The sequence below is a fragment of the Oryx dammah genome, unplaced genomic scaffold (genome assembly GCF_014754425.2).
Source record: "Oryx dammah isolate SB20612 unplaced genomic scaffold, SCBI_Odam_1.1 HiC_scaffold_10, whole genome shotgun sequence".
NCBI classification, from domain to species: Eukaryota; Metazoa; Chordata; class Mammalia; order Artiodactyla; family Bovidae; genus Oryx; species Oryx dammah.
Genome location: NW_024070194.1, coordinates 21,909,574 through 21,925,666, shown reverse-complemented (window position 1 = coordinate 21,925,666; position 16,093 = coordinate 21,909,574). Strand labels below are relative to the sequence as shown.

General features: G+C 42.9%; 1 protein-coding gene across 1 annotated transcript in view; it reads left to right on the top strand.

The window, feature by feature from the left end:
• Positions 1 to 1,966: 1,966 nt before the first annotated feature.
• Positions 1,967 to 16,093, top strand: part of TTLL9 (tubulin tyrosine ligase like 9) — a 48,502-nt gene continuing 34,375 nt past the window's right edge. Inside the window, exons 1-3 of the mRNA XM_040247580.1 lie at positions 1,967 to 2,088; positions 5,665 to 5,708; positions 14,566 to 14,658. Coding sequence (XP_040103514.1) covers positions 2,074 to 2,088; positions 5,665 to 5,708; positions 14,566 to 14,658 — 152 coding nt within the window. The 5' untranslated portion in view covers positions 1,967 to 2,073. The remainder of the gene's footprint in view (positions 2,089 to 5,664; positions 5,709 to 14,565; positions 14,659 to 16,093) is intronic.

The following is a 16,093-nucleotide window of genomic DNA, read 5'->3' as shown; positions in this document are numbered from 1 at the left end:
TCTTGCCTGGAAAACCCCATGGACGGAGGAGCCTGGTAGGCTGCAGTCCATGGGGTCGCTAAGAGACAGACACAACTGAGCAACTTCACTTTCACTTTTCACTTTCCTGCATTGAAGAAGGAAATGGCAACCCACTCCAGTGTTCTTGCCCAGAGAGTCCCAGGGACGGGGGAGCCTGGTGGGCTCCCATCTATGGGGTCACACAGAGTCAGACACGACTGAAGCGACTTAGCAGCAACAGCAGTGTTATACGGCAGTTTAAATTTTGAGAAAGTCATAGATCAGTTTTTCCCTTATGAGTTGTGGTTTATTAAAAAATCATACTCCACAGTTGATCTTTGAATAACATGAATTTGAACTGGGCATGTCCACTTATTTGCAGATAGGTTTCAATAAAAGCATAATACAGTAATATACAATCAGAGATTGGTTGAATCCAAGGTTGTGGAACCGTCTACAAGAAGGGCCAAGTGTCATGTTATAGGTGGCTTTCCAACTGCTTAAGGGTTGGTGCCCCTAACTTCTGCATCATTCAGGGGTCAGCTGTAGTCTGAAATATTTGCTTGCCATATTTATTCTTTAATCTACTTGAATCAGGGATCAATTTTTTACTCCTGTGGAAAGCCAGTTTCTCAGTGCCATTTATTGAGTTCTCCACCATTTCCCTACGGATTTATGATTCTACCTCTATTGTACATCAGTACAGAAAAGCCTGTGTCTGTTTCTAGCATCCCTATTGTATTCCATTAATATTTGCCTCTTTGCACCATATGTGACTTGATAAGCAGAGAAATATCTCCCTTCCCCAACACATAAACTTTGTTGTTTGGGTTTGAAAATCGCTCTCAAAAATTCTGATTAGATTTGGGAAAATATATGTCTTTATGATATTGAGTCTTCCCATCCATGTACATGGTATATCCCTCCACGTATTCAGGCCTTCTTTAATGTCCTTCAGTAATGTTTTGTAATTTTCTCTATGAGAATATTAACTCCACAGTCTTTATTAGTTTTGTTCACTGTTGTATCCTCAGAATCAAGAATGAGCCAGGACATAACAGTAGATGTTTAATAAAAATTTGTTGTTTGATGAAATGTCTTTAATATATTTTGTTAGATATATTCCTACATATTTTTATTGCTATAAAATAACAACAACAAAAATTTTAAAATAGTTTCTAATCAGCTATATAGATATATAGACTTCCCTGGTGGCTCAGACACTAAAGTGTCTGTCTACAATGTGGGAGAAGTTCCCTGGAGAAGGAAATGGCAACCCACTCCAGTATTCTTGCCTAGAAAATCCCATGGATGGAGGAGCCTGGTGTCCATGGAGTCGTGAAGAGTTGGACACGACTGAGCGACTTCACTTTATTTTCTATATAGATCCTGGGGCAGTGGGAAGTAAGGCAGGGAAGAACATGGAGCCAGTACAGGGCGCAGTGAGGAATAAGTGGCCCGGTTATAGGCAGGGGAAAGACAAGATCAGGTTTGTGTGTTAAAGAGCTCTTTGCCAGCAGTGCAAAGAATGAACTGGAGTGGATAGGGCAAAGTGAGCACTCCTAGAAGGTCAGGAGGCCACTGCAGACGTTGAGGTGAGTCCTGGCACTGAGTTGGTGCCTAAGAATTAGAGTGACTGAGAGAGATCAAGAATGATGTGGCCACGTGATTGGCCACGTGAGCAACTGACCAGGTGACTGTGAGGGACCGAGTAAGGAAACCTAGAACCATCGCATTGACCAAAAGCTGACAACTTTTCAGATGCAGGTCTATCGATCAACCGAAGTGCAGCCGGAGGAGACACGAGGAGTGACTGCCCTCGGTTGGCAGCCAGTCTCCGGCTAGGTTGCGGTGGCATAGGGCTGGGGGAGAAAGTTTTAGGGATTAGAGGGGTCTGGGCCGCCTTGGCACGCAACCGCTTCTAAGCTGGGGTCTGTGAGTTGCGCGAAAAGGAGTTTCTTAACCTCATCCAATCAGAACGGCAGAGCCCTCCCTCCGTCGCCTTGGCAACGGGACGCTAAGGCTGTAGCCAGACAAAGTGGCGGTTTGGATCGAGCCCTGGGGAATCCTATCATGTCACGACCGAAGGTAGGCATGCCCCTCTATCCAGATGGGTCATCGTCCCTAGAGAGGGAGAGAAATCGCAGAGGGGTTCAGAAGTTGAGGAGTCCTCGTGGAGGGATTTCCGTTAGCAAGGAAGAAAATGTCGCGTTCAGGGAAAAAACTACAAGTCCCGGCATCCTGCGCAACGCCGGAGTTTCAGCGCGAGTTTAAGAAACCTGGTTTGCCAGCCAGAAATTTGTGAAACTCTAGGATTCTAAACTATAGTCAGAGATTTCTGTGACTCCGTGGAAAGCTCAGAATTACGGATTTTCTGATCTGGAAAAGCTCTTTAGAGATCTATTTACCCCGTCGGCCGCTTGCAACTTTCTCATCCATCCATCCCCCAAACGCTCATTAGTGTTTTTTCCGAGGCCAGCCCAATACTAGAGGGCAGGACAAGCCCCTGCCCTCTAGGTGTACACAGACCAACGCCCCCATTTCAAAAGTGGTAGAGATTTCTAATCTGGGAAAGATTAGACCCAGGGAAAAGAATGAATTACTCTAGAATCCAGCTGTCCCACCCCGGCCTGCTTTTTACCCCGTGTTCCACCTCCGAAGAATGGCACTTCTAGTTCTTTATTTCGATCCTTGGGTTGGGAAGATGCCCTGGAGAAGGGAATGGCTACCCACGGACTGGAGAATTCCATGGACTGTAAGAGTTGGACACGACTGAGCGACTTTCACTTTCAGAGCAAAAAAATAAGTGATTATCTTGGGCCCACCCAAATAATCCAGGATAATGTCTCTATTTTCAAGTCAGTTGATTCCAAACCTTAATTCCATCTGCAACCTTAATTTCCCTTTGCCATGCAATCCCGAGTGGCACAGTGGTAAAGAATCCCACCTGCCAATTCAGGAGACGTTGGTGATATGGGTTCCATCCTTGGGTCAGGAAGATTCCCTAAGCTCCGTAGACAGAGGAGCCTGGCTGGCTACAGTCCCTGGGATCCCAAAGAATTGGTCATCACTGAACACACAGGCACCTAACATATTTACAGGTTCTGGGGATTAGGACATGGACACATTTTGAGGGAGCTTTATTCTGTTTACCATCAAATAATTGGAAAGTGAAAATTTACAATGCATCACAAAATCAAATGTCTAAAAATAGATGCAATTAAACATGTTCAAGACTTCTATACTGAAAACTAGAAAACAGTGGAAAGAAATTGAAAACTTAGATTAATAGAGATAGAGATAGATCATATTCATGGAATAACGCACTCAATCATTTATGATGTCACTTCTTCCCAAAATGATCTGTACGTTCATTATAACCCCAATAAAAATACCAATATACTCTTTTGATAGAAGTTAGCAAGCAGATCCTAAAATTAATATTGAAGTCCAGAGGACCTCAACTTGTAAAGACAATCTTGAAAAAATTGGACTTACTCTACTTGATTTCAAGATTTACTAGAAAACTATGGTAATTAAGGCAGTGTGGTAGGGACATAAGAGTAGACAAATAAGTCAATAGAACAAGACAGAGTCTAGAGTTAGACCCACATGTACATAGCCAATTGAATTTTGACAAAAGAGGCAAGACAATGCAGTGAGAAATGGGAAATTTTTTTCAAGCAAAGACTCTGGAGCAACTGTGCAAACATACATAAACATGTGAGAATATAAAAGATGTTATGAAAAAAAGATTAGAACACTTGACTAGGGGAATTAGAGGGGCTTGATTGAAACAGGATAAAATTACCCTTGCTTTTGTGGGGGGCTTACTTCTGCAGGTTTTGTAAAACAGTAACCTCTAGCCCTTTCTACTGCCTTTTTGAGGGGTAGCATTGTGTAGCAGGGGCTTCCCTGATAGCTTAGCTGGTAAAGAATTCACCTTCAATGGAAGAGACCCAGTTCAATTCCTGGGTCAGGAAGATGCCCTGGAGAAGGGATAAGTTACCCACTCCAGTATTCTTGGGCTTCTCTGGTGGCTCAGATGGTAAACAATCTGCCTGCAGTGCAGGAGACCTGGGTTCGATCCCTGAGTTGGAAAGATCCCCTGGAGGAGGGCATGGCAACTCACTCCAGTATTCTTTCCTGAAGAATCTCCATGGACAGAGGAGCCTGGTGGGCTACAGGCCATGGGGTCACAAAGAATCGGACATGACTGAGCAACTAAGCACAGCACAGCATTGTGTGGTAGGCAGAATTCTAAGATGGCCCCCAAGATTCCCAGCTTGGGTGTATACACTTTGTATAATGCCCTCCCCTTGAGTGTTGATGGAGCCTGTGGCTTTGATGGGATAGTTATTACAATGTTATATGAGCCTCCATCATAACCAACTTGGAGTGGGAGATGGGTTGGAATCAGAGGGACATGCTTTTGTTGGCCTGGAAGAAAGTAAGCATCCATATTTTGAACTGCCTAAGGAGGCCACTTCAAAAGGAACTGCAAGCAGCCTCTAGGAGCTGAGAGCAGTCCCAACCAATGACTAGCAAATAAACAGGGACCTCAATTGTACAACCCCAAATAACAATTCTGCCAACAATCTGGATGATCTTGGAAGAGGACCCCAAGCCCTAGAGGAGAAACATAACCACAGCCATCACCCTGATGGTAGCCTTGCAAGACCTGAGCAGAAGATCCAGCTAAGATGTGCCCAGACTGACTCCTGGTCCAAGGAAGCTGTGGGACATAGATCTGCACTGCCTGAAGCTACTAGCTGCTGCTGCTAAGTCGCTTCAGTCATGTCCGACTGTGCAACCCCATAGACGGCAGCCTGCCAGGCTCCCCCGTCCCTGGGATTCTCCAGGCAAGAACACTGGAGTGGGGTGCCATTGCCTTCTCCAATGCATGAAAGTGAAAAGTGAAAGTGAAGTCAGTCAGTCGTGCCCGACTCTTAGTGACCCCATGGACGGCAGCCTACCAGGCTTCTCCATCCATGGGATTTTCCAGGCAAGAGTACTGGAGTGGGGGGCCATTGCCTTCTCCGTTAAGCTACTATGTTTGTGGTAATTTGTTATGCAGCAATAGAAGACTAATACAGATGGCACATCTGTCCAGGGTGCATAGGTCATCTTGCATAATACCAATTTCTGATTCTCCTTTCACACCTGCCTTAGGGATCAGTCATACTAGGACTGAGGATCAAACTGTTTTGGACATAGTTGTAGGAGAATAATACCCCAAATACCCTTTGAGGATTTGGAAAGTCCATTTTGAGTCAAAGCAATTAACATTGCTCTGAGTCATTAACCCAGATCCTCCTGAATCATGGGTCTAATCAAACATTCAGTGTTACAGAAGGTCCAGATCCTACTGAGTTCAGCCCTCATACTGGGGATTCATGGTTGGACATTTGAAACACTGTACGGTCATATCTGGAGTAAGCCTAGAGTGACGTGGACCCTTGGATCCTTGGGGGTTCATTCCAAGGACCAAGTTTCTGGGTACATGCTAACCAGTGAGAACTTTGCCAGGCTAAACCTTCTTGTCATAGCATCTGTGCAGTGCTGAGTCTGATAGTTTGAACATTTTAATATCTGCAGTAAGCTGAGCTGGAAAAACAGAATGGAAATGCATAAAATTATATCACTTTCATTTTCTCATTGCAGAATCAAAATTACAAGGGCCATGGATTGCCAAAAGGAAAAGAACGGTGAGTGGTCCCACCCAGTCCAATAAACCCAGAACTAATTGCTGCCTTCCTTCCTTCCTTCCCTTTGTCCATCTCTCCCTTCCCCCTTCTTTACTTTGATAATGATAAGGATAATGATAATAAACAGCAAGCACTTGCCAGGCCCTGGGCTTGTTGTTTCACTTGCTTATCTCAATGAATCCTGACCACAGTTCTTTGCAGTAGATACTATTGTTCTGTCCATTTTACAGATGGGGAGACTGAAACTCAAAGAAGCTGTTACTTGGTCAAGACTGCAGGATCTGTTAGTGGCAGAGCTTGTTGGACTCCACAGACCATGTTGTATCTGCCTCATTCAACAGCCATGTGAAGTGGACTTGATAACTCAAATGAAAAATCCATTCTAAACTTCTGCACCACTCTGCAACAGTAACCTGGGTGCAGAACTCAGCACCTTTTTGGATTTCTTACAGAATCCACATGCACAAAGCAGAAGTGAGCAATGCAGACCTTACTGAAGATTTTTGTGGGGAGTTAAGGAGGTAGTTACATTGCACACACCATGGCAATTCTTTTAGAATTTTCTTATTTCATTTAGATATTTCTATTTTTTCTAAAGTCCTTCCTGACTACACCATTACTGGGGAGGGTATGCATGGTCTCTGACCTTTCTTTCATGCAGCACCCATCTTCTTTCCTTTCTGTCTATATGTACTGACTCCTTTCCACCAATTTTAAACCTTTCACTCTTGCACACAGAGCGATTCCACTATGTTCCAGATCTTGGCCCCAAATTTACACGTCTGCTCCCACCTCAACAAAACAAAGAGCACTTCTGATAACAGAGCCCATCCATCTGTTTTATTCAGTTCAGTCACTCAGTCATGTCTGACTCTTTCTGACCCCATGGGCTGCAGCATGCCAGGCTTCTCTGTCTATCACCAACTCCCATTGGTGATGTGTGTTGCCATGGATTTCATGTATGTTATATTGTTTGATATTGTCCTGTAAGGCCCTGAGATCTCTTTTTCTAAATTTTTTCTTTCTCTAATTCAGATTGAATAATTTCTATTGTCCTGTCTTCAAATTTACTATCTTTCAATTGTTTTCTAGCTTTACTGAGATGTAATTGGCATATAGTATTGTGTAAATTTAAAGTGTATAATGTGATGATTTGATACACATATATATTGTAAAATGTTTACCACAATTAGGTTAGTCAACACATCCTTCACCTCACATAATTACCATTTTGTTGTTGTTGTTATGGTGAGAACACTTAAGATCTACTGTTAACAACTTTCAAGCATATCATACAGTATAGTTACCATGCTATACACTAGATCCTCAGAACCCACTTCTCTTATAACTGGAAATTTGTACCCTCTGACTAACATTACTGTCCTTTCTTCGATAATGTCCAATCGCCTGTTAAATTTACCCTGTGAATTTTTAATTTCAGATACTGTAATTTTCAGTTTTACATTTTTCCATCTTGGTTCCTTTTTAGACTTTCAATATCTTTTCTGCAATAATTCATATATTTACTTATTATATCCATCTTTTCATATAAATTCTTTGACATATTTATAGTGTCTGTGTAAAGTCTTAATCTTATAACTCCAATAATTGGGTCATTTTTGAGTTTATCTCAATTGGCTATTTTTCCTCTTGATTATGCATTACATTTTTCTGCTTTATTATTGCATGTCTTATATATTTTATATTCCATTCTGCACATTGTGTGTAAAAAATAGTGAAGACCAAGAAAATTACGCACACCCACTTCCACACCCACATATATTTGTGTACATGTGTTTGTGTACAAGCATACATCCTTTTATCATACTTTGGTTTGTTGCACTTTACAGATGCTATTCGGTTTTTTTCACAAATCGAAGGTTTGTGGCAACCCTGCATTGACCAAGTCTATTTGTGCCGTTTTCCAGCAGAATTTTCTGCCTTTGTGTCTGTGTCACACTTTGGTAATTCTCAACATTTCAGATTTTTTCATTATTATCATATTTAGTATGAGAATCTATGATCAGTGATCTTTGATGTTACTACTACACCACACTGAAGACTCAAATGACAGCATTTTTTTTAATTAAGTATTTTTAAATTTTTAAATTTACATATTTATTCATTTTATTGTTTGTTGTGCTAGGTCTTCATTGCTGCACTTGGGCTTTCTCTAGTTGTGGCCAGTGGGGACTACTCTTTGCTGTGGAGCTCGGCCTTCTCTTGCTGCTAAGCACAGGCTCTAGGCACGTGGGCCTCAGTAGTTGTGGATCAAGGGCTTAGTTGCTCCAAGGCATGTGGGATCCTCTGAGACCAGGGGTTGAAATCGTGTACCCTGCATTGGTAGGCAGATTCTTAACCACTGGACCACCAGGGAAGTCCCAGCAATAAAATGTTTTTAAATTAAGATATGTCCATTTTTAAAGAGACACAATGCTATTGCACACTTAACAGACTACAGTATAAACATAACTTGTTATATGCACTGGGAGCATGGGTTGGATCAAAGCTTTAATACACTGACTTCATCTCGAGCCTAGCTTCCTGTACTGCCATTTTGAGCTTGTTAGTATCTGATCTTGGAGAAGGCAATGGCACCCCACTCCGCTACTCTTGCCTGGAAAATCCCATGGATGGATGAGCCTGGTAGGCTGCAGTCCATGGGGTCGCTGAGTCAGACACGACTGAGCAACTTCACTTTCACTTTTCACTTGCATGCATTGGAGAAGGAAATGGCAACCCACTCCAGTGTTCTTGCCTGGAGAATCCCAGGGACGGGGAAGCCTGGTGGGCTGCCATCTCTGGGGTCGCACAGAGTCGGACATGACTGAAGCAACTTAGCAGCAGCAGCAGCAGTATCTGACCTGGGAGGAGATTGGACCGCAGTTGTTTGTTTGATTGATTGTTTTTGTTCACTTTGGGATTCAACTCTGGCAGGGCTGCTGGAATGCAAGCACCATGTGCAGAAGTCTGGGTTTTCTCTCAGCTTTACTGTTTTCTATAGTTAGTGCTCCTTTCTTAAGCAAATTTGCCAGAATTCGGCTTTATTTCATTTGGTTTTGGAAAGGACTCTTCCAGATTTTTATCCATCCTACGTGTTGTCTGTGCTGTGCTGTGCTTAGTCACTCAGGCTGACTCTACGCGACCCCCATGGACTGTAGCCTGCCAGTCTTCTCTGTCCACGGGGATTCTCTAGGTAAGAATACTGGAGTACGTTGCCATACCCTCCTCCAGGGGATCTTCCTGACCCAGGGATAAAACCCAGGTCTCCTGCATTGCATGTAGATTCTTTACTGTCTGAGCCACCAAGGAAACCCAAGAATACTGGAGTGGGTAGCCTATCTCTTCTCCAGGGGATTTTCTCAACCCAGGGATTGAACTGGGGTCTCCTGCATTGCCGGCAGATTCTTTACCAGCTGAGCTACCAGGGAAGCCCACATGTCTAAACTCAGCTAATTTCTCCTGGCACTGAAAAGTCTATCTTCCACCGCTGCCATTGCTCCCTCACTTGTCCAACCCAGACCCAGATCTGGAAACTGCTGTATCTTCTCTGCTCCTCCATGAAGGCCTTGTTTCTCTCTGGAATTCGTTTGTCAAGTTTTCCTTTGCCTGTTGCTCTCCACCACGAACAGGGACATTTATCCTATGCATTGTTTTCTCATTGTTACTATAGTATTGAAACTCTTTCACATCCTTTTATATCATAACTAAAAGCAGAAGTCCTTTTATCATAATTTGCATTTCTTGGTTATTGATAAGGTTGAGTATATTTTAGCATGCTTTGTTGGTCGTTTAAGTTTCCTGTGCTATTAATTTGGGCTTCCCTGGTGGCTCAGCAGTAGAGAATCCATCTGCAATGCAGGAGATGCAGGTGCTATCCCTGGGTCAGGAAAACCCTTTGGAGAAGGAAATGGCAACCCATGGCAACCCACTTCTGTATTTTTGCCTGGGAAATCCCATGGACAGAGGAGCCTAGGGGGGCTATAGTTAAGTTTTATATAAACTCTGAGGTCTAAGGGACTTCTCTGGTGATCCAGTGGTTAAGAATTTGCCTGCCAGTGCAGAGGACACAGGTTCGATCCCTGGTCTAGAAATATCCTGTATGTCAAGGAGCAACTAAGTCAAAGCTCTACAACAAAAGAAGCCTCTGCAAGGAGAAACCTGTGCTCCACAATGAAGAGTAGCCTGCACAAAGCAACAAAGACCCAGCACAGCCAAAAATAAATAAATAAATAAAATAAATAAAATTAACTTTTAAAATTAGTTCACACAATAAAGTATGAGATTTAAGTCTAGGTTCATATTTTGCATATTCATATCAAATCGCTCCAGCACCATTTATTGAAAAGGCTATTCTTCCTTCATTGAATTGAGTTTTTCATTTGTCAAAATTTATTTGGGCATATTTGTGTGGATCTATTTCCTTGTTCTTTTTTCTCTTCTCTAGGTCTCTGTATCTCTTTCTGTGAATATCACACAGTATTCTGTGAATACCACAGAAATGAATCACATTTCTGTGATTATTGTAGCTACATAATGATTTACCCCACAGATTGATTATATTCTTTGCAGCCGAAGATGGAGAAGCTTTATACAGTCAGCAAAAACAAGACCAGGCGCTGACTGTGGCTCAGATTATGAACTCCTTATTGCAAAGTTCAGACTTAAATTGAAGAAAGTAGGGAAACCACTAGATCATTCAGGTATGACCTAAATAAAATCCCTTATGATTATACAGTGGAAGTGACAAATAGATTTGAGGGATTAGATTTGATAGAGTGCCTGAAGAACTATGGACAGAGGTTTGTGACATTGTTCAGGAGGCAGTGATCAAGACCATGACCAAGAAAAAGAATTGGAAAAAGGCAAAATGGTTGCCTTTCATCACTACAAACAAAGCTAGTGGAGGTGATGGAATTCCAGCTGAGCTATTTCAAATCCTAAAAATATGATGTTAAAGTGCTGCACTCAATATGTCAGCAAATTTGGAAGTCTCAGCAGTGGCCACAGGACTGGAAAATGTCAGTTTTCATTCCCATCCCAAAGAAAAGCAATGCCAAAGAATGTTCTAACTACCACATAATTGCACTCATCTCACACGCTAGCAAAACGATGCTCAAAATTCTCCAAGTGGGGCTTCAATAGTACGTGCACCGAGAACTTCCAGATGTTCAAGCTGGATTTAGAAAAGGCAGAGGAACCAATGATCAAATTGCCAACATCCGCTGGATCATAGAAAAAGCAAGAGAGTTCCAGAAAAACATCTTCTTCTGCTTTATTGACTACGCCAGAGTCTTTGACTGTGTGGATCACAACAAACTATGAGAAATTCTTAAAGAGATGGGAGTACCAGAGCACCTGACCTGCCTCCTGAGAAACCTGTATGCAGGTCAGGAAGCAACAGTTAGAACTGGACATGGAACAACAGACTGGTTCCAAATCAGGAAAGGAGTTCATCAAGGCTGTGTATTATCACCCTGCTTATTTAACTTCTATGCAGAATACATCATGCGAAATGCTGGGCTGGATGAAGCACAAGCTGGAATCAAGATTGCAGGGAGAAATATCAATAACCTCAGATACACAGATGACACCACCCTTATGGGGGAAAGTGAATTAGAGCTAAAAAGCCTCTTGATGAAAGTGAAAGAGCAGAGTGAAAAAGCTGGCTTAAAACTCAACATTCAAAAAACTAAGATCATGGCATCCGGTCCCATCACTTCATGGCAAATAGATGGAGAAACAATGGAAAAAGTGACAGACTTTATTTTGTTGGGCTCCAAAATCACTGTAGGTGATGACTGCAGCCATAAAATTAAAAGATGCTTGCTCCTTGGAAGAAAAGCTATGACCAACCTAGACAGCATATTAAAAAGCAGAGACATTACTTTGCCAACAAAGGTCCATCTAGTCAAGGCTATGGTTTTTCCAGTAATCATGTATGGATGAGAGAGTTGGAGTATAAAGAAAGCTGAGTGCCAAAGAATTGATGCTTTTGAACTATGATGTTGGCAAAGACTCTTGAGAGTCCCTTGGACTACAAGGAGATCAAACCAGTCCATCCTAAAGGAAATCAGTCCTGAATATTCATTGGAAGGAGTGATGCTGGAGCTAAAGCTCCAATACTTTGGCCATCTGATGAGAAGAACTGACTCACTGGAAAAGACCCTGATTCTGGAAAGATTGAAGGCATGAGGAGAAGGGGACGACAGAGGATGAGATGGTTGGAAGGCATCACCAACTTGATGGACATGAGTTTGAGCAAGCTCCAGGACTTGGTGATGGACAGGGAAGCCTGGCGTGCTGCAGTCCATAGGGTTGCAAAAAGTTGGACACGACTGAGCGACTGAACTGAACTGAAACGACCCCACTTTATTCTTCTTTTCAAATTTGTTTTAGATATTCTATTTCTAATATCTTTGTGTGTCTGTGTGTGCTCAGTTGCTTAGTCATGTCTGACTCTCTGCAATCCCATGGACTGTAGCCTGCCAGGCCCCCCGTCCATGGAATTTTTCAGACAGGAATACTGGAGTGGGTTGCCATTTCTTTCTCCAAAGGTATTCCTGACCTAGGGATCAAACCTGCATCTCTTGTGTCTCTTGCATTGCCAGGCGAATTCCTTACCATTGAACCACCAGGGAAGCCCTTCTAATATCTTTGCCTTTCCACATATATTTTAGAATTATCCTGCAAAAAAAATCTCACTAGAATTTTGATCCCAGGAATCATATTAAATCTGCACACCAATTTGGGAAGAACTGACACATCTACTGAGTCTTCCAATCCATGTGCATGGCACAGTTCTCTGTTTATTTAGATCTTTGAATTTTTGCTTTTGTAGTGTTCAGTACATAAGTTCTGCACATGTTTTGTTAGATTTGCCCCTAAATATGCCTTTTTAAAAAGAACTTGTAAATTGTATTTTTAATTTCAGTGTTCATGTGCTCACTGATAATATATAGAAATATAACTGATTTTTGAATATTCATTTTATATCCTGTGATCTCACTGATCTCACCTATCAGTTCATGAATTGTTTCTCAGATTCCTTGGGAAGTTTTACATAGTCATCTGCGAAAAGGGACAATTTTCTTTCTTCCTTCCTGATCTATATCACTTTTCTTGCCTTCTTGAACTGTCTAGAACTTCTGGAGCTATGTTGAATAAGATTAGTGAAAGTACACATCTTTGATTTTTTTCCTGGGTTCCTCATATGTTCTTCAAATGTGTCCTTAGTCACTCACTGAAACATTTTTATGATGGTTGCTTTAGAAAATTTGTCACATAATTCTAACACATCTGCCACTTTGGCATGGGTATTAGCCACATTGAGATTTTCCTGATTCTTGGTGTGACAAGTGATTTCCAACTGAATCTTGAACATTTGGGGTATTATGCTGTAGAACTCTGGATCTTGTTTAAACCTATCTTAGGTGACATTTTCTGACCCTGCTCTGGCCAGGGAAGGGGGTATGGTACCACCTCATTATTGTCATATAGGGTGGTCTAGTTTCCCCACTTGGCCTCCACTGACACTTGAGGGTAGAGGGGGCTCCTTCTTACTGCTGGGTGGAGTGGGAGTTCTGGCTCCACTAGGCCTCTGTGATTTCACCCTGGCTGGGAGCACCTTGTTCCTGCTCCCCACCTGACCTACTCGAACACCACAGGAGGTGCAGCCTCATTACCACTGGGTGCTAGTGAAAGTCCTGATTCTTTACCAGGCCTCTGTTGACAGTCAACCCAAGGGAGAGGGGTGCCTCCTTACTGCCAGGTGGGGATGGAAGTCCAGGCACATGTTCTCCACTGTCACAGCAGGTGTGGGCATCTTACTACCACCTGCTAGTGATGAAAGTCCCGGATCCATCTTTGACCTCTGACACCAACCTACCCAGGTGTCTTGGGGGATGTTGGATGCCTTGTTACAACCTGGTGGAAAGTCTAGATTCCCCATTCTACCTTTGCTAAGCCACAGAGTTGGCCAGAGTACAGAAGTTGTTGTCTAAGTCTTCCTTTCCTGGTTGCAGAGATGGGCTTTTATTGGAGCTTTTTTGTCTGTGCCCATTGGTGTTTCAGACTTGCCAGCTTCTTCCTCTCCACATCTGGGACCTATGAGGCAAAAAGATAACCCAGGGAGTTTACCACATGCAATTCTCTGGGCCCTGAGACCCTCAGCCAGTCAGTCTGCCTTCTTCTGTGCCCCTCTCAGTGTCGTCTTATGTTTGATTTATATCTAATGTGCTGGGGTTGTAGTTTCCCTGGTAGGAGGAAGAGGGAAAAGTATACCCATTTCATCTTCTCAGATGAGTAACAGAAAGGGGGATTTGCAAATACTTATCACTTAATATGCTTCCCAGGTGGCACCGTGGCAAAGAACCCGCCTGCCAATGCAAAAGACATAGGAGGCATGGTTCAGCCCCTTCGTTGGGAAGATCCTTTGGAGAAGGAAATGGCCATCCACTCCAGTATTCTTGCCTGGAGCATTCCATGGACAGAGGAGCCTGGCGGACTACAGTCAATGGGTCTCAAAGAGTCAGACATGACTGAGCGACTGAGCACGCACATAGCACACACCATTCAATATAAGAATTAGCAGTGGCATATGTAAAGTCACCAAACCATAGAAAGCACTGAAGCAAGTGACTGCTTTTATTTTTCAATGATTCAAAGATTCTGTAATTCTCAGTTTGATTTTTTAAAGTGTTTCATGCTATGATGCTAAATTCTGGAATTTGGTAATTCTGTTCTGGCATTTCCAGGTATGGAACTAACATCTCTTCCTTTTCCTTTTTTCCTATCCCTGCCCCATCCTAGGGAAATAGTTGATTCTGAGCAAATGTTCTGTTGCCTTTTCTTGCAGAGAGCAGAGAGCCTCAATCCGGTTCAAGACCACTCTTATGAATACTCTCATGGACGTCCTTCGCCACAGGCCAGGATGGGTGGAAGTAAAGGAGTAAGATCCCCCCCGCTCCACCAGCCTCATCTCTCCTTCCCTTTGTCTCTCAGGTCCTCATCTCCCTTTGTTTTTCTCCCAGTTCCCCTGGGTGGCCTCTGGGATTTGTTCCATTTGGCTATGACAGGGGCCAATATTTATTTAGCATTCGCAGTGTGTCAATGCCATCTCTGTCTTATTTAAGCCTCATAACCATCCAGAAAGAAGAGACTATGTTCAGAGATATTAAGCTAGTTGATTAAGGTCACACAGAAAGTAAGTGCCAGTGTGGGGTTCAAACCCAGTGCAATTTGACTATTCCACAGCCAGTGTCCCATTGAGCTCTATGCATCCATCACAGACCCACAGGGTGAATTCTCCCGTGATAGCAGGTCCTGGCCTCTTACTAATTCTGTGACCCTGAACAAGTGTTTTGACCCCTAAACCTACATTTCTTCTTCTATTTGGAGCCCTCTGGATACTGAGATGAATAAGCATACAACCCCTGGCACCTAGTAGGTGCTGTTAGTGAGGGTTAAGCTTTGGATGCATATAGGAGAGACACAAAGTAAAAGAGGCTTTGACTGACTATAATTTATTTACCCCTCCCACTGAAGTCCAGATGTAGGAGGTTCAGAGATGGTATGGAAATGTGGGACCCATCTGCTTCCGTCTTTCCTCTCTGCTATTCTTTGAATGAGGCCTTCAGCCTCATGGTCTGAGGTGAGGCTCCTGCACATTCCAACCAGCAGGAGGTAAGAAGGAGACAAGAAAAGCCATGTCCTACTCTTAAAGGATGCAACTCACACTTCACTGGCCAGAACTTAGTCATGTGGCCACAGCTAGCTGCAAGGGAATCTGCAAGATGCAAGCTTACATTTTCCCAGGTAAATGATGAGAATCCTACGACTGTAGGAAAAGGAGAGAATACCTATGAGGGCTGAGGGTTCTCAATAAATATTTGTTGTATAACAGTAGCTAAGCCTGCTGGACACTCTTCAGCACTTAACATGCATGACCTCTTTGAATAATCCCAGCAAATCTTCCAGTAGGTGCTCTTATTATCCCCATTTTCTTGAGGAGAAAAATTGGACAAAAGAGTTAAAAAAAAAACACACATGAGGTTGTTCATCTTGTAAGGGCTTTAACTAAGGTTTGCATCTAGTCTAACTGTCTGTAGAATCCCAAGCTCATCCTCCCTGTTCTAGCAGCCTCTTGGTAAATGAAGAAACAAATGAGTGAATAGGTGAATCTATGGTTCCTACTTCCTGGTGCTGGAGTCTAGTAGGGGAGACAGATTTTGACCAAATCACCCCACAAAAAATTTAGAAATTGGCTGTTGATGGCAAGCTGTGGTGTGGGTAATCCAAGATGGCAGAGTCCTCTCTTTGGTGCTTTGGGTGAATATTACAGTGATGATGATGGTAGTGATGATGGTGTCATGATAGTGACAGTG